This window comes from Centruroides sculpturatus, unplaced genomic scaffold, assembly GCF_000671375.1.
Source record: "Centruroides sculpturatus isolate CEXI.00-Female unplaced genomic scaffold, Cexi_2.0 scaffold140, whole genome shotgun sequence".
Classification (NCBI taxonomy): Eukaryota; Metazoa; Arthropoda; class Arachnida; order Scorpiones; family Buthidae; genus Centruroides; species Centruroides sculpturatus.
In genome coordinates this window covers 195,863-222,374 of record NW_019384503.1, presented here as the reverse complement: position 1 = coordinate 222,374, position 26,512 = coordinate 195,863, and the positions used below count along the sequence as shown (strand labels likewise).

Sequence of the window (26,512 nt, the reverse complement as noted above, 5' to 3'; positions counted from 1 at the left end):
ACGTTTATAAAACTATAAAAATACTATATAATTTCCATTACTAGTACAGTATATAATTCATAGTTAACAGTATTTACTACATCAGTCAGTCGGTGCAAAAATTAATATCTTAAATTATTTTCTAAAACGATAAATCCATGAAGAAATCATTTATAATAATTCTTATCCTCTCTGAACTTTGTATCCCAACGTTAAAAACTGATTTTAAATTATAAAATATAGTTCCTTATCTAATGTATTAACTTAGAAATTATTTCAAATAAATTCTGATTCAATTTAGCATATTAAAAGTATCAATGGAAAATTACTGATAATGTGTTTTAGCTACGATAGAACAAGCTTAGTACGTGATTCATCCCATTATGTTGCATAATGTCGGCTTCCCTTCGCATCAACTAATCAAGAACGAGAGATACTACCTCACTAATGATTGAAAAAGAAGGAATACTAAACGTATAAAACGAACAATACGGCCAAACCAATCGAAATGCGAAGTATAAAACTGACATTAAAGGGAAAAATTCCCTTTAACGATTCTTTGATATGTGACATTTTGCATCACGTAATACGTTTGGTTACGTCACACTCGATGTATTTATTAGAAAAAAATTATTTCCTGTCTAGACAAGTATGTCAAAAATATATTTCAAATAGTATATAAAAGAAAGAAAATTTTTATTGAGAAATGAAAATTATTTATTTTCATTTCTCAATAAAAATTTTCNTATATGTATTATATGTTAAAAAAAAAATTTTTTTTTTTTTATTTTATAATTTATTTTTTTGAGGTATATGTATTATATGTTTTTACATAGTATGTAACTTCTAATAGCATAAATAAATTTAGAAATACATTGATAATTTTTGAAAATTATTTATTTTCATTTCTCAATAAAAATTTTCTTTCTAAAGTTATCGCATTGGCATAACAGCACTATCTCGTTTCAATTCATACCCAGTTGAAATCTCTTTGTTCTTAATTTAAAGCGTATTTTTCGGTTGTAATGGAATTAAATCTAAACATCTGTTGCGAACATAACGAAAATGAAAAAGTGCATTATTATTTTAAATTATATTTTCCTATTTTAATCATTCTTCAACTAATAATAACAGAAAAATTCCAAAATGTAGCAAATCCTTCATTTTCATAAGATTGATTTACGTCTTCTAATGGCCATTTAGACATTAAAAAATCGTGCTTTCAGCCAGTCTCTTCCACACGAACATCTGATATTACTGATATTTCACTGTCCAAAAGAGGAGAAAATAATCTATTAATATCGAAAATTGTTCAATAGCAGTGACTTTTTAAGTGGAAGAAAATAAAAAATATTATATACAATCTAAACATTTCGCTGTATCATAAGTCTTATTCAATTTAAAATCGAGTAAAAATATATAGAGATTAGAGGTTAATATTGATAAATGCCAGACAAGAAGAAAATTCACTATACAAATGCACATTAATTCTACATATTGTGTTACTGTTTGTTTACTAGTATCTCACGAAGAATTAAAAACCTTGATTCAAAATATGCATAAATTTCTCAAAGCATACAAAAGTCATTCATTTATCAGATTTTTTTTTATTCTAATAACTATTATACTATATTTTTAAGTATACTTTTTATAATAAATATTTTGTTTGTGCAAAGTTCTTAAATTTCATTAAATATTGTTTTTAATTCTGAATTTATGCGACACAGTAAACATAGTTGCAATGAAACTATATGAACGATCAGAATTTTATGTTAGAATAAAAAATCTATAACATAAATGAAGATCCCTCGTTCACTCTTGATTGAGGAATATGTTCTCCCAAGTGAACAATATTAAAGTCTATAATACGCCTGTAATATTCTAACAACTTGCAGAAAAATCAAATCTGAAGGCTGCACAGAACGGAAAGAATTTTTTGTAAGCAGCCATCCGAGCTATGATCGTAGCAAATCACGCGAAATGCTAATATTTATGGTTAATTTAGTACATTAGTTAATTACAGGATAGTCGTAATCCAATCCGGCGAGACTAACAAAGAACAAAACGAAAAAACTATTGCCCAATTTAAATTTAGCTTTCAATCATTATATTACCTTGAAAGAAATCGATCGAAATTAAGACAATGCTTTATCAAGTATGCTAATTTCCCAAATACAGCGAAATTTTGATTTATGCTGTCTTATTTTACGCGGTTTTGAAATAATCACAAACCCAGATCTCTTGCTCAGATAATCGATATCTTACTGAATACGTGGGCCAAACTTACTCGAATTTTTATTTGAGCAAGTTTCATTACGCAACCAACTGTCCGTTGCCCTTTAGTTTTTAAATGTCTAATGGCAACTTTGGTTCTTGCTACATTTTGAGTAAATCATTTCAGTATTAATTGGAATTTTTTATTTCATCTTGCAGTGATAAACACTGTTTACTGAAGCACGAAGTAATTAGGAGTACAGTATTCGAATAATAATAATCTTTTTTGTTTTTAGAATTCTTCGAGTTAACGCTCACTTGAGAAATTGTATTACCACTAATTAAAAATGCTATTTTTTCCACAGACAAATTTATTGAAATTCTGATCTATTTCATATAAAACTATGTAAATAGCGCCATTTGTACAACGTAAAAGACTTTTAAACAACTTTTAAAACAATTCAAAATCTCTGCAGTGAATAAGCAGGCTAAATTATAATCATCTTATCCTTGTCACATCTCGCGAAATGTTACGGTTCCCGTGCTACACATTTAATTTTACTATAAAGCAGTAGTTTTCTATTTCGAAATTACTTTATCTGTATACAGTTTACCAAATTATGTAGTATTTAATAACTTCTTTGAGAACGATCGTCACTCAATGATGCATATGTAAATGTATTATCATAATAATCCTTCATTTGATAATCCTCAGATAATATTCTTCAATGATTTTCTCACTAGGTAAAATTTATAAAAATCCTAATTGATAATCGTCTGTATCTTCGTTTAGTGCAGAACTTTCTCTAAAAATACAATCTATTTTCAATACAGGAGAATAACGAATTTTTCAACTAAGACCAAACTTTAAAAACATGAACGATCAATGTTTTTTTTTTATTCAATAAAAAAGACATCGTTACTTTCCCGAAAGACATTGTTACTTTCCCGATTGCCATACTTTCCTTTCTGTTGTGTATATAACAGAAAGGAAAGTATGGCAATCGGTCAAAAAATGATCCCCAAAATTTTTAGTTTTCGGACTCGGACCTTAAAACGTTGAGAAATGCAACAAAATTCTGTTTTTTTTTTTTTCTGTGTGTATGGATATTAGTGTGTATTGGGAGTACGATTTTGTTTACCCTGTTTGAAGATAATAATTCCCTGTACCTTTTGTCAAACTTTCTGAAATTTTGGAGGGCGGTTTGTTTATTATAGGGGATTGATGCTATTAAATTTTGATGATTAAAGATTGAGAGGGTGGGAAGATAAAGGAGATCATGTGTATCACAGTAGAGTCGGACTTAATGACGATTTTACTTGTTATTAGCATTTACAATTTTTTTTTATAAAACCCATCTCGACCCTTAAAATTAAGGTTTTTTGCCATTTTATATCAATTAAAAATTTCGAAAGAGTTATTTTTAATAAAATATCGTTACAGTAGCGCCATCAACATGTTGACGGGAAAGTTGATTAAAAAACTCGTTGATTAAAAAAAAAAAACTCGTTGATTAAAAAAAAAGAAAAAAAAAACGACGAACTTAACACGAAAGCAATATTTCAAGTTTTGTGTTCCAGGATATTTCTCAAATTTTGAAAAATCAAACAGTGATTTGGTGGATCAAATAGTGACTGATTTATAAGTGATTATAAACAGATAACGGAAGTGGAGAACAAAAGAGAATACATACAAATACGAAATGAAAGCGATTATATGCGATGAATAGTTTATATTAATCGTACATAAGTAAACAATTGCTATTTTGTGTTAAAGATACTTTAATAATTTAGTTTGAAAATATTTTTTCTGTCTTCAACATATTAGTATGCATAGCAATAATATGCAAATGTTGCATTATTGGTATGCATAGCTATTTAAATTACCAATATGTAATTATTACATACATATATTATTAGGCCCATATTTTTTCTTCCAATTTAAAAATAAAATATATAATAATTATTATTAAATAAGGAATTTCATATATCAGTTGTTTTTCTTTTACATATGTACAATTTCACATATTTTAATAAGAAAAAATTACGTATTTTCAAGAATAATGTTACCAAGAAAATTATTAAAAATATAATTAAACTATGACTTCATTAAAAATATATAAATAATATAAAATTTTCAATTTCTTAAATACATAGTTTGAGTTTTCATTTTATCCTTGTCTACTTTGGACTTTGTTTATTAATAGGACTTATTACACTGGTGTAGTTTTTGTTTAGCAAATAGTGGAGATTCTATTTGCTAAACGGAATTATATTAGGGCAATTAAAGGAAATTATGCAAATTCAGCAATTACCGAACATTGTAATAAAGAAGGATGCGAGATTGGTTTAAATACAATGAAAAGAAAGAAAAAAGAAATAAATGGATTTAAAAGACAATTATTCGAACATATATAAAAAAATAAGGTAAGAGAATTAATAATAATTTAGGAAGATAAATTCACCAATCATAGAATAGCATCATTTATAGAGGGAGTAACGTGTAGAAAGGTATCTAAAGAGGAAGAGAAAGGGGAAAAGATTATAGAAAAAGAAACAAAGCTCACTGGATAAATGAATAATTTTAAAGATTTTTTAAGAAAACAGTTATTAAACAAATTTTATCTTTTTATACAGGAGGACTATTAAAAAGATAAAATCATGTTAAGAATCCTTATATGGATAATTTATGGTCAATATTAATGTGTTACTAATAAAAGAACCTGTAAGTGATTTTAGATGTTTTAAATACAATTGTCGGGTATAATATTGTTGTTTTTTTCTTAAAGTTCTTAAAAATTTGTTATAGATTATTATTGTAAACTCGCTGAAGAGTCCGAAACACAAAAACTGCATGTACAGGTGAAAATAAAGATATTTTATTTTGACTTTGACTAGGATCTCCTCTCTTTGCTAAACGGAAACTACACCAATGTAATAAGTCCTATTAATAAACAAAGTCTAAAGTAGACAAAAATATAATTAAAAATCAATAAAAGTAAGCACATAGAGGCAAAAAGAATTAAAATTTTGCAAGCTTTGAACACTCAAACTATGTTAAGTGAAAAATTTTATAGTTTGATGTTCACTTTTATAATTATATTATCCGTAAACAAAAACACAATGTATTGGTTATTAAAAAATGCTTATGTCGAATATACCGTAGAAAAATTAATTTTTTACTATTTTAAAATTAATTCCATACTACAGTTAGTAACGTCTATAAAGTTCAATTAAACAAATTAAATTATCAAAATTAATAACATATTCTAAATATTATCATCAAATATAATATAAATTCACCATGTTCATTTTCTCAATAAACCATCCTAAAAATTTTCACAAGTATGTGATTCAAGGATTTCCAATTTTTTTATATAATCTTCTCATCAATGTATAAAAATGTTTAAAGATTGGAATAGTATTAATTCAGTTTCAGTAGCAATAAGATCTAGGACTAACCTTGCGATACTGAAAATAAAAATTATCAATCTAACAGCCTAAATCCATTAAAAAATTATTTTTAATATTCTCTTGGAATCAGCCGAAACTTTCAGATAGTCCAATTATTTTCACGGTATACCAAACACTGTTTTAATACGTAAAGGAGCATAACAGTGCGTCTTTTGTGATGTTCGATTTTACTAAACAGAGAAAAAACTTTGGATCTTCTCATTTTATAGATTCGTTTTGTTTTAAATTATTTTATTAATGCTCCATCCCTTCTACCAATTTCTTTATCCGATACTTCTATCGTAAAAGCAGAAATACACACACCTATCCGTACAGCAGTTTCGTGCCTTCCCATTCTTTTCTTCCTCCGTTCGTGAGCAAATATAATCCATTTTTCTTAGCTGCGTGATTACAGAATGGAATGCTATAATCTATACTCCCCATCATTATCCTGTATGAATTTAGTTTTATCGTGTTTAAAAAGCCCAAGTATTTTATTATCTTCTTTTTATTTTTTTTACCACTATACGGTACAGGGTTCTACATTCTTTTTCATCAAATGCATTAACGTTCTCACTACTTGACATCGTGTAATCATTTCTCTCTTTCTCTCTCTCTCTTTTTTTTTTTTTTTTATCGAGTCTTCACATTTTCTTCTATCCACTTCCAACTAGCAAAACTAGAAAAATTTCTGAACTAGTTATTTTTTAATATTCTAGTTTTGTTGTATCTTAACAAATATAAAAGCCTTCTTTTAAGAAGACGATGTGTAACTACTCACCTAGTGAGTAATCTAACGAAATCTTAAAACTCCATTATTTTCAGATTTCAACGTAGATGTATTTCACGAACTTGAACTACTTCAAAACTTCTTTATTTATCAATACAATCTCTGTATATGATGTTTAAGTTTAAATCTAGATATACACACACAGGGTATTTTAAAAATATTTCGCCAAATTTTAATTCTTCAAGCGGAGAGAAAACTTGAATAAAGTAGAGGGCTTTTTTTACATATAAAAACAAGAAGCTATTATAATAAATATAAATAGGCTTAATGAGTTACACAGAGTTCTTAATAGTGGAAGTGTAGTGATGTCATTTCCTTTTAAAGTCGATATATATCAGTAATATTGCAGGGTCGATTCTTTTCTTCAAGAAATTCTAAATCAAAATTAATTCAATATAATTATTAAAATCATCATGAAATGGCGGCTTAACCCCTACCTCTAGAGTCTAGACAAACTACTTCGTATGTAATTAACAGCCTTATTACAGTCAGATAATTCGGCAGATCGTCTGACTGTAATATCGTTTCATCCGTTAAAAGCACATTTCTGAGAAAACGAGAATTAATACCCTTCTTCGCAAACACCATTGACAAAATTGCACTCGTGGATGAAAATCATTTACATCAAGTGCAAGCACTTGGTGTAAATGGCGAAGATACCATTGATATTCACAAAGAATACGCCGTACACTTGAATAAATGGTGCCTATTAATCTAGATATTTGTCTTTTATTTATACTAGGATCCTCATCAATTCTAGCAAAAACTTGCTCTCCATATCCAATGTTCTTGCTCTTCCTCTAACAATGGTGACTCTTGAGAAGTGTCCTCGTTTCTCGAAGAAACTGTTGAACAGCTACAAAGATATTCTTGACTAATATAATCCAATTAATTAATCTAAAGAAATTAATTTTAAAAACGAGCTGTTTAGTAAATAAATTGTGATTAGTAAACGAATTTAATTACTGATACATCACAACTTAAAACTTTGATGATTTAAATAAAAAAAACTACCCTCGATTTCTTTGAGGTTTTCCCACCATAAACTTGTAAAATTTGGCCAAATATTAGTGAAAGATCCTGTATGTATTATATAACAAAGAATACTGTAATACATGCATGCATAAATTAAGGACATTCTTGAAATTTTCAATTACATCGTAATTAATTGTAAATCGTACAGCTGAAAAATACTAAGGAAAAACTACTACACTTCATTATAACTGTATAGCATTTTAAAAAAGAATATATATATAGTGTCTGTCAAGATATGACAGACATTTATATTGTTCCATATATTGTTATACTATATAATTATTATTTAATAATCGAATTATATAGAAGGTACAGTACATCATCATACAGTAACAAAAACTGCAATCTAGAGATATATATTTTTTAAAATCAATTCAAGGATATTTTACAGAATATATAATCAATCGGTGACAAAACAATCCATTTGGGACAATGGATACGATTCAAGTTTTTGAACTGCTTGGAATTTTTATGGGAAATGTGGAAAAACCTAAAAACCTACATACATTTAAAGTTTGTGGAATTTTTCTGCTGAAGTTTATTCCTATTAATATAATAGGTGGAATAAATGAATTTCAAGAATTGCAACTTTTAATTGAATATAGTTACTTTGTCAGTGGTTTTATAATAAACCAACGCCGTATTAATTAATAAAGTTTATCATTTATTAGAATATTATCATTAACATACTAACTGTATAATTAAAACAAAATATATTTAATTACAACATAAACATATAAAATATAATTTTATGAAAAATTAGAAAAATGCAATTAGATATTATTATTATTATTATTCTATAACGGTACAAACAAAAACTTTCCCACGCGGAAATGCAAACATATTTAGTCATTCACACTGCAAAAATGTTCCAAGTTGTTAGAGAAGTTTTGCTTAATTTGCCAAGCCTGATGTATAGAATGACAGCAAACTATAAAAAATAATCAAGTAATTAGTTTTTGGATTTGAATGGTTTAACACGTTTTACTTTTTATTACATACTTTCTTTCTTTTATTAATTTCAATTACATTAAGTTGTAAGTTGATTTCCGTGAATGAAACGGCATGAAGTAATTTTATAAATCTAGTATTACCAACAGAGTTGCAGCTGTAGTAAGACTTATTTTTGTAAATTAACAACTAGTATTTGTATAAAAAATTATATTATTATGGTCGAAGATATTTAAATCATAATAAAATTTTCAAATTATCAACAAGAATGTATGCACACTTGATATAACAGAACATGACTTTAGATTTGTGTGATAATTCGAGAAAATATAAGTGACGAAATGAAAAAAATTTGTGCTATTGAACACAGTTACTTCGTCAATTAACTAAATAATCATAATATAAATAATACTACAGGAATTATAAAGAACTAAAATAAAATTATAACAATCATTTTAGCCAAAGTACGAAATTTTAATGAAAATATATTCAAGATATTATTTATCCAAGAATTTAGTTCTGTAATAAATTATAAAGAAATAGCATGTATTTTTCTTATCTATACAACTGATTCTAAAAAAACAAACCATCTGTAAATGTAAAATTGCTGCACAGTTAAATGATCATTTATAATTAATGATCCGCTAGAGAGAAACGTTCATGAAAAAATATAAAAAGACAGATACGTAAACATTTTGAATGCACCTTTATAATATTTAGTTATAATACAGTATAGTTATCAACTAGTAGATAAAGACAATATATTCTCCAACAAAATTTTTAAAATCTAACAAAAGTAAAATATGAATCAAACGTACGTCGCAAATTTCCAATCTAACAGAACTAAGCGAATCAGTTGTTGTATCTCCCTTTCATATTTTATACTTGGCTACTATATTTGATATTGTTTTATTAAAACCCAGAAATGTAAACAAAATCATTGTTCAAATAAATATAAACATTTCATTTCGTAATCAATAAACATTAATGCAAAATGAATTTTCCAATACTTGATAAAAGTTATCTAACAGATTGTTAAATACTTATCAAAAACAGGCGGTTTATTAATCTTTAGCTCATCGATATTTAACATTTTTAACGATGATCCTACTAAATTGAATTAGTTTTTAACATATATGTTTACTCTGATGCTCGAATAAAGAAACAACAGTTATAACGTTTGAAGAACGAAAACGTTTTGTCAAATAAAATAAAATCGTTGACTTTCCTTGAATTAATCATTTTGTATATAATCTGAGTATCAGTTTAATGTTATTGATGTAATGTTTATTTCTTATGTAAGAATATATATATAATCAATTTTATATACAGAAATACATAAAAATTCTGAGTGTAACTAAAATTCGACAAATATTAAAGTGTACAGACTATAGCCTATTATTATTTGTGTCAAGTATTTTCGCAGAACTTTTAAATTAAACTCTAATTTTGGAGTAGACAATATATAAATTTTCTTTTTTTATTTTGATCCATTTTGGCGTCTGAACACATACTAATTTGAATCCTCGCGATTTTTCATTGATTTTCATTCTTAATCATCTTTCCCATTTTTCATTCACATAGGACTGTATCCATTGCAAATCACGGTCCATCTTTGAATTGACAAAATTAAATCCAGCCTCTAAGTTTAAGGTACCTGGACTATGACAGTTCAATTAAAAATCCAAATTCAAGTAATATATTTTTGAAGAAAGTCGTATTATAAATTTATATTTAACATATTTCTAAATACGAATACTTCGTTTTAAAAATATAATTACACTATCTTTTTAAATAAAAGAGATTTATTTCTGTTAATTATATCATTTAACGTATCACACAAGATTAAATAACTCACAAAAATCTGGAAGTTACTAAATTTCCTTTCATTTTAATTCAAAACAATTCGGCAAAATTAATTTTAAAAAATCATTTGTCATTAATTTAAATACACATACAGTAGAACCTCGATTATCCGGATCTCTATTATCCGGATTGTTCAACATAAACAAAAATTTTACGAATTTGCTAATTTGCACTTGGCGAATTACGACACTGTTTATGTACGCGATAGAGTGCATAACATTTTTTGTTTCAACAACGTCTCACCCGGCACAGTGGTCGTAAACTCTTAAATATATTTTGCGTCGTAATAAAAATATAACTTCACATACGTATTTATAAACAATTTATATTCAAATTACATCATTTTTATGACCAAGGGCGGCGTAAGGCATGAGCAACGTAGGCCATCGCCTATGCCTCGCGGTCCGAAGGGCCTCGCACTTCGAAGGTTCATGCATTACTTAAAAGCCGAAAACGCGACAAAAAATTTTTACTCGTCATAAAACGATAAATAGTTTGTCAAACTGTTATTCATAAAAATGCAGTTTCAACTGCTTTTTATTTTATAAAATCCGTCTTCTTGAGCCACCAGAGGGCCTTTCAAACAATAGCTAGTCTGTTAGCGTTGGTCAGTAGTAATCCAAATTCAATACGAACGTTTGTTTCTTAAAAATTTGATTACGATTTAAATACAGTATTTATTTTTAATATTACCGATATGTCATCGAAAAGAAAACGTGTTGTATTATCATTAAAAGACAAATTAAAGTATTTGTTTCCATTATCCGGATTTTTCCTTATCCGGACTACCTTCATCCCCTATTAGTCCGGATAATCGAGGTTCTACTGTATTTTATTAGTCTTAGTCTATTGTGACTATAATCTGTTAACAGGAGTTATTACACTGATTTCACTTGTGAATGAAATTACCTGTATATTGAAGTAGAGAGATTAGTTCAAAAGAAAAAACGGTTGCAAATAAAGAAGGTTTATTCATTTGAATCAATAGACTAATTCAATCTCCCCAATTTCATTCGCAAGTTAAATCAGTATGCTTGTAAGTCCTATTAATAGATTGTAGACACAATAGACTAAGTTAATAAAACAAACATTTTATATTTACTGCATATTTCACTATCAGTTAAATTTCACATCTTAAAGTGCTTGATTTACCAGATGTAAACTTAAATCCTTTTAACGCGAATGGCACGTAAAATCTTTTCCCCAAGTTTTAAATGAAGTAAATTCGAATTTCCTATTTTCATTTTTCTGCCTTCGAATAGCATCATTCGCACAAACTGTTAAAATATGTTTCAGATGCTAAAAGCACAACCACATATTTGATTGTAGTGCAAAATTACAACCGGCTATTATCTATTTAGTAATTCTCACAATTTCATAAAATAAAATAATTGCAAACAAAGTATCGGATATTGTGTTACTACAATTTAAAGTATACATTCAAGAAATAATAATAATAGGCCTAATAATAATTCACGCCGCGTTTATTACCGGAAACATACGAAATAATATACTATATAATGTTTAAACGCTATTTTGATTACCATTCTATTGTTAGTTGGTTCCAGTTATTCATTTTTTTGAAAACATTAAATATCGTGTTTGGAGATAAACTACTACGGACAAGTAATTCATTTCGAAGGGGGAAGCGTTGTAATTTAGGTTACTTTATTTAACCTTATTTCGAAGTTTTATTTAGAACTTCCCATTTCTGAATATTAGGAAATTCACTCTTATATTTAGTTTGCTTAATATTAACCTTAGTTTCGATTTGACCTGATAAAAGACCATCAAGACTGTTATTCTGGCTAGTAATACATAAAAAAGTTGCAATAAATTACTAACCAAAATCAGAATAAATTATCTTTTATTGATCTAGTTAATAACTAGAAGCGATTCTTTTTTATTTTAGGATAATAGGTATGTATATATAGATCACCGATTAAAGTACCAGTGGATTATAAAAAAAACCTTCAAATTATTGGTTAGTTATTACCTTGATTAGTAAATTGATCATTCATCCAAAACTAATTAACTTTAATTATAACTCTCTCCCCCATTACTACCAGGGAGATAATAGTCAGTGCAATCTACTTCGCATTAAAAATGACAATCTAACAGAAAATAATCGACCTTTTTCATATTGAACTCCTTCAAATAGGCTTTAAATTTAACTGAAACTGAAAAACATTTTAATAAAATTTTTAGAAAGTTTATGTTACTTACATTAAAATCACTTAATCGTATGGTTATATCCATATCATTCATTAGCTTTATATTTTTGCAAATATTTATCATCATCAATTATTCGAAATACCGACAATACAAATCTGTCCCTAGTATGTCAGGTTCGGACCTTCATCACCCGGCCATCCCCAGTATGTGCCTAGTGAATCCACGATGGGTACGCTATACAATTATTTAATTACAAAACCTTTCGAACATGAAAAATGACAAATTCGTTTTTGATCCTTAGGTTAATTTAAATTTTTCGAACCACTCGTATCTAGTTACATCCGCACCGTATTAATTATTATTTAGCAAACACACTACTATTTGTTCTTTGCTATTTCTATACTTTCCTTACCATCTAACTTTATTTAATTCTAAACGCATTCTTCGTCATCCTCCTCCTGTCAATCATAGCCCTCTAAAATAAAAGACGGTACAAAAACAAACTTAAACATATGTTTATTGGGGAAAAATATGACCATATCTGATCAGGTTCCTTGCTTCAAAAATACTTCTTCGACGTCAATCTCAGTGCTCAATCTAACTATTTCTTTAGCCGTTCGTTATCTTAGGAACCAATAAAATGCAAGTCATCACGCCACCAAAAACATTGTTTATTTAATACAGAGGGTTTTATTTTTCCACCAGATAAATTATTTTAATAAAATCACGTAACTTTGAAGTCATATTTCATGAATTTTACTTCAAAATTTTATATTAACAGCTGTATTGAAAACCTGTGTTTATGAATCATGCTGTTTACAACAATTCACTAAAGCTGTTTTTAAATGCAAACGATAAAAATCTAAAGCAATGTTTTCATAAAATACGAATGTGTTTGGGATTGAAATTTCTAATTTATTATTTTTTACATGTAAATATTGTTTTGAATGAAATATAAAACGTTAACGCGGAAGTAAAGATACTATCTACAAAAGTATAAAAGTAATTTATAAAAAGAAGTTATTCACAAACGTCAGACATTTTGCAAATATTAAAATTTATAAATTACATTAGAACTGGAACAGAAATCAGTTCACCAGTTTTCCAGGATACGATTATTATTACGATAAACAGATTTTCACACGTTGAAGGCGTGGAAAAACTACATAAATCTTAAAATTTTAAAAGCATATGGGATCGTGACCGATATATCCGTTCAAAGATTCTAAAAATACTAAACGAGACCAAATCCAGAATGTCTTTGCGATTACAACAGTGACAGGTAAAATTTACTTAATAATTTCTAAAGAAATGTGTACTGAAATTAATTACAGGTTTTATAGCATAATTTAATTCGGAATTCTAATTTATAACAAAGAGTTTCGTCACCCGATATGCGTCATTTAAATTGTATACTTTTAACTTCGAGGTCGTTTATACGGTTGCAGAATTAAAAATTTCTAAAACGTAAACAGATTTCTTTAAAAAGTATAATTTCAGAAAACATTGCGAAAACGCTTACAACTAGCGAGATGCAACATAGACAATGAAACGGTTCCACTTCGTAATTCTGTATCATCATTAAATTAGTCATTATTTTTGTAATATCACTAACGGAAATAAATCTAAAAATGGAACAACGCGTACATTTTATTATATATATATATATTCTAATCGAATAAACTTATTTACAATTGCAGTAAAATTCAGCCTGATATTTGTTCTATTTTTATTTGATGGAAATAGACTGTAGACCAAAATTTTGTATAAAATCCATTTAAAATATTGGCTTAAAATACGTATTATTTCTATTATTCGAACTATTATATTTTCTATGAAATACTACTGTTCTGGGGGAATAATAATTAATAAAACTGAGCTTATGAGGAAAAATTCGCAGCAACAACTACAGAATCACATGATGCCATTGTTTGTTCTTTTAATTTAAAAACCTAGTGTATAAGTCTTATTTAATGCTACTGAATAAATTATACACAATTATTTATTTGTTTGGTTTTAACGTTTTAATTATAAAATTTGATATAAAACAATCAATACTAACAATAGATCTATTGTAAAATAGTGAGTAATAAGAAAATCTCTATTTCGAAATTTAAATAGATTTAATAAATATTATAATCCTATATCTGTTATTTACGCATTTGTTTTACAATGTGGTATAATGTTTAATGCATTGTCGGATTTATTATATTAATAATTAATCATAATAAATGATATTATAAAAGAGTATAATAATTAAACATTTATTTATAGAAATTAACCCGAGTACTAAATATGATTATGGAGCAATAAATTTAGAAAATGCGATTACATAATGTATGAATTTATTTTTAAAACTAATTCATTTATTAAAACAAGACCGAAAAAGCTAGCGCAAAACTGAAATAACAAACCAGAAACGCCCGTTTTGAAGCATGAACAATTTTAAAAAACCAGTACAGTACAATGTTAATAAATTTGTAAAGCATTTAAGGTTTATATATACACATAAAGTTTTATTTATGTAAAACCAAGTATCAAGTACGGCCGTATTTTTTAAAAATATTCCTGTATGTTTTAACTGCAAGAACCAAAGGCGAAAAATAAGGACAATTTACGATACAAAATTTAAAACAATTTTCTGGACGAGATACGTTTCCGGAGGGAGAAAAACGCTCGAAACAGATTCCGGAAGAGACATAGTTATATTTCGACCACGCAACAGTTAATGAATTCGGCTGAAATTGTTCCAACATCCACACTGGATGACAGTACAAAATAACGGTGACTTTCGGTCATTGACACTAACCTTGAAACAGGCAAATACATGGCTAACGGCAATGCCCGTTGTGCCGACTTTGCACCTGGTAAGACGAAAAGAAGGGAACGGGACAGAGCGCATGCGCCGTGACAAAAGACAGGTTACTTAGTAATTACCTAAGCTATAGCGACCAAATAGATTAGAGTTTAGGATTAGAACTTTAACAATTTCGGTATTCTCTCGGAAAAAATTACCCCCTTTTTTATTTTAAAAAAAAAGTCGAATAAAGAAAATTAAAGAAATAAGCTGTAGAGGTTAAAAACGAAAGACGTAATAATAAAATACAGGAAAAAACGCAAGGCTTAAGAGCCGATTGAGAAACGAGAGGTCACCTTTCCAACAGGGAAAACTAAGAAACGTTTCTTAGGTCTAGCAATCAGCATGGGGCTAGCGGAACAGACCTCATTTCCACATCGGCGGTCGAGACGAAGGAGATCCGGGCAACAATGACCGTGGCTGGATCGCCGTAGAAACAAAAGCGTGTAGCGCAATATACGTGCAATGAGTAATAGCAAAACTTCAATAGCGGCCATTATAAGAACTTCCCCGTCGGATGGAAATAGGTCAATTGTTTCGGAACTAAACTGTCGAAGCGGGAAGAATAGTGAAGCCATAAGTAAAACGACAGGTCGATGGCTTATTGCATAGAGAACGCGGTTTCCCGGCTTAACTGTCCGGAACGATGGTCACGATTCGATCGTCCTACAAGATAACGGTGTCGACCACACGGTCGTGAACTTGCTTCATATAGGTCTAGTTCTCGAAAAGAAGAAACACGCGGAAGTGAGTCGAAAATTTGGAAACCAGAACTGTTTTGATAATATTTCGGCCTCTTGTTGACACCCTTTATTCCAATGTTGTGGCCATCAAAACGGGTTGACCGACTGTCCTACATTGATAATTGGCCAGATCTTTTTTCCTAATTTGCTATGGCTCTCTCTCTATTGTTACTTCGCATACGTAATGTTAAATAATCGATATGATTTATAAAAAGCGCACAAGTTTATAAGTATTTTTTTTATTTATCGATAAGCTTACCGGTTTTGATTCCGTCATTACTATCACAATCGTCTTCGGATGAACAGTAATTTTCATTGACGTATTTTCGATAACATAATGGTTGATATGGTTGTAAAGTGACGATGCTTCCTGTTTTTCTACCTCTTCTCCTCCTTTTTCTCGGTTTAATCACTCTGGGTAAACTCGTGTCTGATGTAGTCGAAGAATCTTCCGATCCGATATTCACCTTATCGGGCCAACTATAGGGATTCGGGGGACTGGCTGAAACGTACAGCTGATTGCCGGTGAGATAAAATAATCCTCGATCGTCGGGCGATTCCGCAGGTGGGACAATTAGAGGGGCACCTTGAGCGTGTATAGCCAATCTGCTATAGGGCTGAGAAACATCGGTCGGTGGTGTCTGTTTCCCTAAAACACCAGCATAAATCGGAAGACCCGTCCAACCTTTCCGTCCGTGACTTATAAGGCATGAACCGATGTATTTTTGTACGTTGTGGACATCGGGTTGTGGACCCATGGTCCAAAAACTGGATGATAAACACACTGACGTCTTCAATCCATGATTAACGACATGAGCATATTTACAACATACAAGACTAACTACACTAGATGCTATGAAAATGTACTGAGCCTCGTTTCAAGCAACCAACAAGCAACACCACGTGACGAAGAGGCGGCGCTTATTTCGTATCGTAACGCACCACGTGGTTGTGGTTACGATTACATCACAGAGCTCTACTCCTGTTAGGCGAGATTTATTAACAAAACGTATCCATCTATCAACCTAATTAATATTAACACATTTACAAATATAAAGAAGCATAAACGCGAATACGGTTTTTTTAACATAATCTACTATATTATGATAAAATAATAAAGGGCACCATGATTATGGATTTAAGGAAGGAAATAGGTTTTGAGGTCACAATTCATTTGGAACGGAGGATAATGGTCTGATTACATCAAGTTGTTTGGGTGATTCCCAAGGTTAGATCGAATGATGTGGGTCAATCGAACACCTTTTAATTCATACACTAATAAAAACAATATAATCGCGCGTTAGTAATAGATTAATCTGAGCAAAAATTAGATAAATTTGCAAAATTACATTAATCTCACAAACCTGTTAAAAACAGTAGCTATTGAGCTTTCTTTCCTAATCTTTCCACATTAAAAAAATTCCCCTCTTCCGGTGTGTGAATATATATACACATATTGTGAAAAGCCGGACTCGATCAGGAAAAAGTTTTTTCTTTTAACTAAGGGTTATCTAGAGCGCGCCCTAAACTCGATATCCTAATATAGCGCCTACTCTGATACCGATTATAGAGACAACAGAAATAGCTAATGACCTTAAATATGACTACAATTCGATGAAATTTTAAATGCGTTTATTATTCGAATAAAGATGATCTTCTTTCCTTAAACTTTATTTGAAGTAAAGACAAAATACATAAATTATGAATATATAAAATTATTGTACAGGTATATAATGCATTTAAAAGGTTTGAAGATACTACATTCTGTAAACTATATTTATCTGCTTATTCTGAAATTATCACTACAGTTTTGTATCACAAACTTGAAAATAATATTTATAATTCTATTAAAAAACTATAATGTAATTCATAAATATACAAGGAATGAATTTTTCAATACTTGTAAATGAAAGAAATTTTAAAATAATTACTTAGCATTCACACAATGAATTTTACTAATATTCAAGTGTAATAAAATATAAATGCAATATTTCTAAATAAATTTAAAAATATATATAAGCAGGTAACCATGAACAATAAATTTGTTTTCTGTATAAAAGTGTAATATATTATTAATTTAACTTAATAATTTTATTAAAAGATTTATTTACATTTAAAAAAATATTCAATGCAGTTACATATACTTTGTATGCCAAATTTAAAATTTAATATAACTTTCATAATTAGAAACTGTCATTGAGAAACTGTCAAAGATCCCTGAATTTTTCTTTTATCATATATGAGTAATCATTTACAGTAGAATACTGCATTCAGAACAAAGATTAGTCTATAACTGCACTATCTATGTGATAATATTTATTGCTTATTAGTTTTTTTTATTTAACTTATCAATGACATCAAGGATAAAAATTAATATATCACATATTCATTTATTTGTGAAATGTAACAGGCTTTAACTTTCACACTTTTGTTCAAAAATCTATATCCAAAATTTTGCAATATTAAAATATTAATTATGCAACAATAGAGCTTACTACATACTTCAAGGAAAATATTTTTTCTTAACTTTATTTCTTCACTTTAAAAACATTTTTCTATCTGTTAATTTATATTAAGCTTACATAAAATAAAATATTACTAGATTTTATACATCACAGCCTGGAGCTAAAAACTGTGACTCATGTATAATTAGATAATAATTATTTACTTCTTTTAGCACAGAAAATGACTTTATCATATCAGTTAATTCTGTATTATTTCATTTACTCTATAATATTTAATAGTAAAGAAAAGGCTATAAAAATATAACTAGTTTTGAAAAAATGTTGGTATTACTAGCTTTTCTTGTATGTCTGTCTGTATGTATATATTTTTTTTCCATAAAAAAATCAGCCAACTTTTATCATATTTATAAATCTTTTTAATTCGCTTTTTTTTACTTATAAAACCTATGACCTATATACATTTAATGTAAGATTACAACATTAAACAGTGTTGAAGGCAAGGAAGGAGAATAAGGTCAATTTAGTTACTAATACATAGATAGATTGGTACATCACCCATGTGTGGAAGAAATACGATATAGTTAGTGATTAAGATAAATTCTGCCTTGGCACAAAAAAAATTTTCCTTATTATTTTGGTAAGCACTTTAACCATTAAAATAGAATAAATACTACATGAATATAAATACACACACTCTTGTCTATTGTTTATATGAATGAAAAATGTAAGACATGATATAACATATGTCACTTTGAAGTTATAATGTATTTCTTTAAATAATAGGGATAATTTTATTACAACCCAATTAAAAATAATAAATTTCACTTATACTATTAAAAATGACAAAATATAATTTATTCTGTTAAGTAACATGATTAAATTTTATTTTATTACATTTTTTTTTCAAATTTATCTAAGAGTTTTGAAATTAGTTTTTACTAATTAATAAAGTGATGTTAAATAAATTAAATACATTAAAAACTTTGCAATTTAAAACTTAATCTAAATATAGCTCTAAAGATCTATAATTATTAGTATTGATCTATAAATATTATTATTTCAAGATGTATTTAAAAATACCGTTATATTATAGAATTTACTAATTATTGGACTACAAAAATATTTATAACAATTCAGTACATATTTTTCAGTAAGGACTACAGGGAGAAAAAATGACAATAGCATTAGAATTACTTCAAAAATTGAAAATGGCATTAGTAATATTTTACTCAATATGACATTTTACTTAAAATTATAGCTTTAACAGGAAAAACAATGAAAGTTTCATTAACCAAAACAAATATATAATTACTTTATATAAAATGTAAAATAGAAAATATATTATTCATAGAAAAAAAAACTAAAATTATTCTAAAATTAATAAAATAAAAAGATGCTAAGAACTAAAGATTTTAATTAAATACAGTAATACCCTGAACCTACGTGATAGGTGGGACTGAGCGATAACTGCGTAAGTTGGGGTATGATTTCGCAATTTGTATAAAATCCAAGTCAGATGTATGTAAGATAATAAATGTTCTCGTTAATCTTATCTCGTCTTTTGATTCGTTCACAGTTACAAAAAATCACCACATAGAGTCTCTCAAGTCTCCATAGACATAACAAACACAGAANGAAAACGTGTTGTATTATCATTAAAAGATAAATTAAAGTATTTGTTTCGATTATCCGGATTTTTCCTTATCCGGACTACCTTCATCCCCAATTAGTCCGGATAATCGAGGTTCTACTGTAAATTGTAGCTATGTATTGATTCCGCGTAACACGTCTGAACATGTAATCTGAACAATAGTGTGGGGGGCATGAGTGATCAAGAGTTGCATGGTGCTCAAACCAAAGACGAATCGACGAGATTTGAAAATTGTGTAAATCAGGGTTCGCATAAGTTGGGGTAGCGTAAGTTGGGGTATTACTGTACTGAGAAAGATCCAGTTTTGTTCTCCTATCTAATCAAGTATATTAAGGAGCTTCAATATTTCTACCATCACTCTAGTATATTTAAAAACCTTATGTTAAGTAAAATAATAAAATTGTTATTTTATATTCATATTTTTAAAAATAAATTTATATATAAATACTATATTTAGAAATTGTTTAATATAAAATCAATTATAGTTTAAAAAATCTTCAGTGGAGTAAAATAGAAAAACAAATGGAAGTTCTCAAGTACTTTCAGACTGCATAAATCCACTTTAAGGGAGAAAAAATCAAAAGCATAACAGACAAAAATTCAACTTCAACTAATCATTATTGAACAACACTTTCTAATTCAAAGTAAATAATAATAATTCAGAACTCTATCATAAAAAATGAACACATTTCAAAGAAAAAATAATATAAATTTTGTTTAAATCTGAACTTAAAACAATTAAGATAGTGATCTAGCTTATTTGCTTTCTATTGTTTATTAAATATCAAACTTTAAATTTTGCAATAGCATCTAAAGTCTGCATTTTGCCAATGGGAAAATAATTTAATATAATTTGAATTGTTAATGCAGTTAAGAAAGACATTTTTCTTGAAGGTCTATATCATATCATCTAAAATGATAAGGCAGGCAAAAGGAACAAAAATCTGCATTTTTATTTTTATTTTAAGAATAGTTAGTTCAAAAAAGCAATGAAATGATAACTACATTATTCTTTCATATAAGAAAGCTTAACTTTTTATCTCAAAATTACTAATGTTAGCTTTAAGCTGTTGTAAATTAAAGTAAACAGAAAATTATGTACCACTGTGTCTATCAAAAGAAAGAAATCAAGATGGAAAGAGAAATAAACTTGACCTAGATAGAAACTGAACTAGATCTTAAAATTACATTGAATGCACTAAAAATGAGAACCAAACCAGGGACAGGCAGACTCTCTCTCTATCTCAATTTTTTAAATAAGTACTGTCCACCTGATGACCCGTAAAAATTTTTTTTATGTCTTGTTAATACTATAACAATTAATACAATCATGGTTGTAATGCTGCACAAGTAATTGGATTCTTATTTAACAAAAAACCAAATATATAGTAATATTTTCTCTTGTTGAAAGACATTCAGTTTCAAAAAATCTTCAGATTCAGAAAAGAACTTTCTGGTTTCCAACATATCAAAAAATTTGTGCACTTTTTAGGGCTCATCTATTTATTAAAAAAATTTGACATTCTGATATGTACTGTACATATTATTGTGTAATGATTCTTCAAATATTTAAAAGTTATGAATATTGTAACTAGTTTAAGGTTACAGTTTAGTTTTGTTTATTTACAAATCATTCATTAAGTTATTCTATTAACTGTTTTAACATAGAACCTTGAATCTTCTTATCAAACTGAATTTGAATTTAACTGTAACAATTACTTTTTACAAATATATGTAAATTATTATTTGTTAAGCAATATAAAGATGATGAAAAAGAATTTTAAAATATATCTGACATAAGTGTTTACAATTTCTCAAATTAAAAAACAAAAAAAGTATGAGATTTATAAAAATCTGTTAAAACTTTGTTTATTAGTCTTGTTGTTATTTAGTATGTAAAAAATCTATTTATATAGATATCAAGAGAAGCAAAAAAGTACCAAATTTATATAAAGAAAATTATAAAAACAGTGTTTTAACTACTTTACTCTCCAAAAAATCCATAATATGAAATGGGAAAATGTTACATTTTTCTAAAGGATATGAAACTTTTCATTTCTGTATCCCATTTTATCTATCAAAACTATATTGAATGGAAAACTGCAGTAAAAAACTTCCTAATTAAGAATCATACCCATTACATGATTAGGAATACAAGTAATTTATTATTATTTTCATGTAATAAATTTATACAATAAATTGTTCTATAGTATTTAAACTTCAGTCTAATGCAATAAAAATAACTTTTTAAATAAATCATATGTATCATTAGAAATCATGAACAATAAATGAAAATTCTAAGTTAATGTCTTCAATAATCTTTCTTAATAGTAGACTTTTTACAAATTTTATAGTTAGATGATTTATTTTTGATATATTTTTATTATAGTAAATTTCTGAAAACATTCAATAAATGACTGATGAAAAAAATTTATATGACGTGGACCTATAATAAAATTGACAGAGGAAAAAATTTATTATAAATATAGTTTATAAAATTTTTTATTACATATCAAATCAGTGTTTAATGTTTAATCCAAATAGACTTTAAATTTTTGTTTTAAATTCATATTCTAATTATATTATTTTACTTTTTATTTTGAAATTATAAGATTTCTTTTATTCATAAGTTCTTGTAAATATCTTTCAATAATTGAAAAAGTGTATGAGGATAAGTTTAATACATAATTATATATTTTTAATTATTGTAAAACAAAATAAATATGCAATAACTATGTCATATAAAAATTCTAGATTTAATTCTTAGGAATTAATTATAATGTAAATGAAAATCACAATAAAAATAAATGAATAAATTTGAAAAATTATAGTGAGAGTTGCTGATCAAAAATATTTAAAATTTTTTGTTTTGAATCTCAGAAAAATAGCTGAAGATTTGACATTAAGCAATTGTTTAAACAAACTTAAGAATTCAACACTAAATAGTGACAAATTACTCTAAATCCAATGTTTTTAGTCTATTTATAGATGATCATTAAGATCAAACAAATTCAAAAATAGGATTTGTCTGATCCTATTTTTGAATTTCATCTTTCCTTGACCCTTTCGTAATCTTGTAATACCACTCAATAAAATCTTTTTAAAGATTTTCACTCAATAAAATACCACACAATAAAATCTTTTAAATGCCTTTTAATGCCTATTAAACTTATTAAAAGTTTAATAGGCATCAAAAGATTTTACCTCAATTAAACTGATTAAAGATGATAAAGGAGTGGTATTACAAGATTACAAAAGAGTCAAGGAAAGATGAAAACAATATTTTAGGAATTTATTGAATGAAGAAAACCCCAGAACTTTATATGAAAATGGAGAGGCAAATGAAGATATTAGCAGAGGTGCAAGATATTAGCAGAAAAGAAGTGGAAAGTGTGCTTAAGGAAATGAAGACTGGGAAAGCAGTAGGCACTGATCATATTCCAGTTGAGGCTTGGAGAAGTTTGGGTAAGAGGGAATTGATATCCTCTGGGACCTTATGAATAAACTCTGGCAGCAGGAGAAAATCCCAGATGAATGGAGGAAGAGCATTCTTGTGCCGATCTTTAAAGATAAAGGGAATGTACAGAATTGCGAAAATTACAGAGGTATAAAGATATTGTCCCATATTATGAAGATTTGGGAGAAAATTGTAGAAAGAAGGATTAGGCAGGAATCTGAGATTGGAGAGGAACAGTTTGGCTTTTTTCTGAGAAGGAGTACAATTGATGCTATCTTTGCTCTAAAACAGTTTATGGAAAAGCGCAGGAAAATGCAGGAAGATTTGCACACGGTGTTCATAGATCTAGAAAAGGCATATGATAGGGTAACAAGGCAAGAGGTACGGAAATGTTTGAGAGAAAAGAATGTTCCAGAAAAATATGTTAAGCTCATACAAGGAAGCAGAGACCCAAGTTAAGAGCAGCGTGAGCACTACAGAAGGGTTCTTCATTAATGTTGGTTTACATCAGAAATTGGCCCTTGGCCTTATCTGTTTGATCTGATAATGTACATGATGGTTTGAGATGCAAAGTGTGGTGCTCTGTGGAGTATGCTGTTTGCAGATGACATTCTGCTGTGTGAACATTCCTGAACAAAGGCTGAGAAAAAACTGGAAGAGTGGAGGAAAGGGGCATGAGGATTAGCAGAACTAAAACAGCTTATATGACTCTGAATGGTAGGGATGAGTGCAATATTAAAATCTAAAATGTGCTGCTTCCTGTGGTTTCTTGAGTTTTCAAGTTATAAGTATCTTGGGGCCTCTGTCGACATCGAGAGGATTGAACTTGGAAGTGCAACATAGAATTACATGTGGATGGTTAAACTGGAGGAAGCTGAGCAGTGTGTTATGAGACAAGAAAGTTAGCTGCAAACTGAAAGGTAAATTGTACAAATCGGTTGTTAGATGTGCAATGTTGTACATGGGCAATCACAAGAGCCTAAGAAAGAACGATGGAGATGGCGGAGATGAGAATATTGAGATGGATGTGTGGAGTGTCAAGGAAGGATAGAATAAGGAATGATTTTATTAGATGTTCTGTTAAGGTGGGCCCCTTGAGCAAAAAGATGCAAGAATGCAGGTTGAGGTAGTTTGGTCACGTAGAGCAAAGTAGTGAAGATTATGTTGGAAAGAGGGTCAGAAAACTGGTAGTGAAAGGAAGGAGGAAGAGAGGAAAACCAACGTTGCATTGGAAAGATAAGGTGGAGGAAAAATTAAATCAGAGGGGAAAAGAGAGAAAAAGCCAACCCCACATAAACATGGGAAAAGGCGAGGATAAAGAAACATGTGTCTGATCCTGTTAATGATCTACAAGCTAAAAACATTAGGTTTAGAATAATCTGTTTGATATTGAGTTTTTAAACTTGAGACTTTTATAAAATTAAATTTAAAAAATAAACAAAAATAGTGTCAAATTTATTATAATTTTTAGTTTCATTAAAATGAGTGTTGTATCATAGACAATAAAATTTTATTATGAACTAATAAAACTTTTTAATGACTGCAATAAATATAACATTATTATTTGTTATTTATAGATTTATTTAAAAGAAATACATATTAAATACAATATCATCTAAGATTAATATAACTATAAACTAAAAGCAAAAAAAAGCATCATAGATAATAAACATATATATTATAATGCCCTCCTCTAAGTCAGTTCCTTCACACAATTATTTTTCTTACCAGTTAATTCATAAGGTAAACAAACATTTTGTTTGTACTTAACATATGTTAATTTAATTTTCATATATTTTAGTTTTATGTAATTAATAATAAATATTATACTTTTCATACTTGCCAACCATCAACATTTTGTATGCTAATGGTTGCAATTATGAAGAGTGCACCACTTTTCCCTTTTGTCAGTGTTTTTAAAAAATTTAATATCATCATATAAACATGTAATTTATCAAGTCTAACACTAATATATATGCTGAAGACATTGTAAGTATTTTATTATAGACAACTAAAGTGAACCAGAATGATGTCCTCAATTTCTTTAATTAGGAAAGAACTAAGATTATTAATTGTTTTATATATGTTTGAGAATTTTGGCTCAAATATGATAATTTTAAATGGCAGATAAGATAAATTGTATCTTCAAGTCTGGCAAGTGCCATCATGTTGGCAGTGAAATCAATTATGGCCAACTCATCTGCAGAAGGAAACAAGTTACTTTTACAGTTAGACTACACCAAATTATTGAGCAGCACTACAGTTTCTCTGCCCAAAAAGAAGAAATATCTGATTCATTGCTTAAGAATATGTAGGCCATATGGTATGAACTTTCTGAAGAAAGAACAATCATCAGCCTTAGTATTTTACAAAGATTTGTAATCTCTGTAAAATAGTAAGGCTGGTTTCACTACACAGCATTGGCAGGACCTCCCCTGCATTGCTGTGTGGCAAAAGAAAAAGATATTAAGTATGGTAAAAAAAAAGGCACAGATAGGAAATAACCAGAAAAATTATTGTCCTTAATACTTAATAATTGCAGTAAAATAAACTGACTGATGGCAATTGTCATGAGTATCTTGTACTGTAACAAAAGAAATTATTAACAAAGCAAAACATTGCACAAAAACATATAACAGGAGGCACACATCATACAATTTCAAGATCCAAGACACAACAAGATGGAACACATGATAAATCTGGGTGTGGATTTAAGATATGCCCTGTAAAATATTTGCCTTGTTTTAAATTGTGATGTTAAAGAGTATAAAGCTATTGCCATAGTCGTGACAATGTTTATCATGATATCATATGCAAATATTAAATTTTGTTTATTAAAGGTATTTAATATAAACATTGTGAAATATCAATGTTAA

At 28.2% G+C, this 26,512-nt stretch overlaps 1 protein-coding gene and 1 pseudogene across 1 annotated transcript in view; both read right to left on the bottom strand.

Moving 5' to 3' along the window:
- The window catches only part of LOC111622133 (CCR4-NOT transcription complex subunit 6-like-B), an 88,239-nt gene extending 71,129 nt beyond the window's left edge, over positions 1 to 17,110 (bottom strand). The window contains exon 1 of the mRNA XM_023364457.1: positions 16,323 to 17,110. Within this exon, the coding sequence (XP_023220225.1) occupies positions 16,323 to 16,821 (499 nt within the window). The 5' untranslated portion in view covers positions 16,822 to 17,110. The remainder of the gene's footprint in view (positions 1 to 16,322) is intronic.
- LOC111622131 overlaps positions 1 to 26,512 on the bottom strand; it is an 89,613-nt pseudogene that overhangs the window by 31,388 nt on the left and 31,713 nt on the right.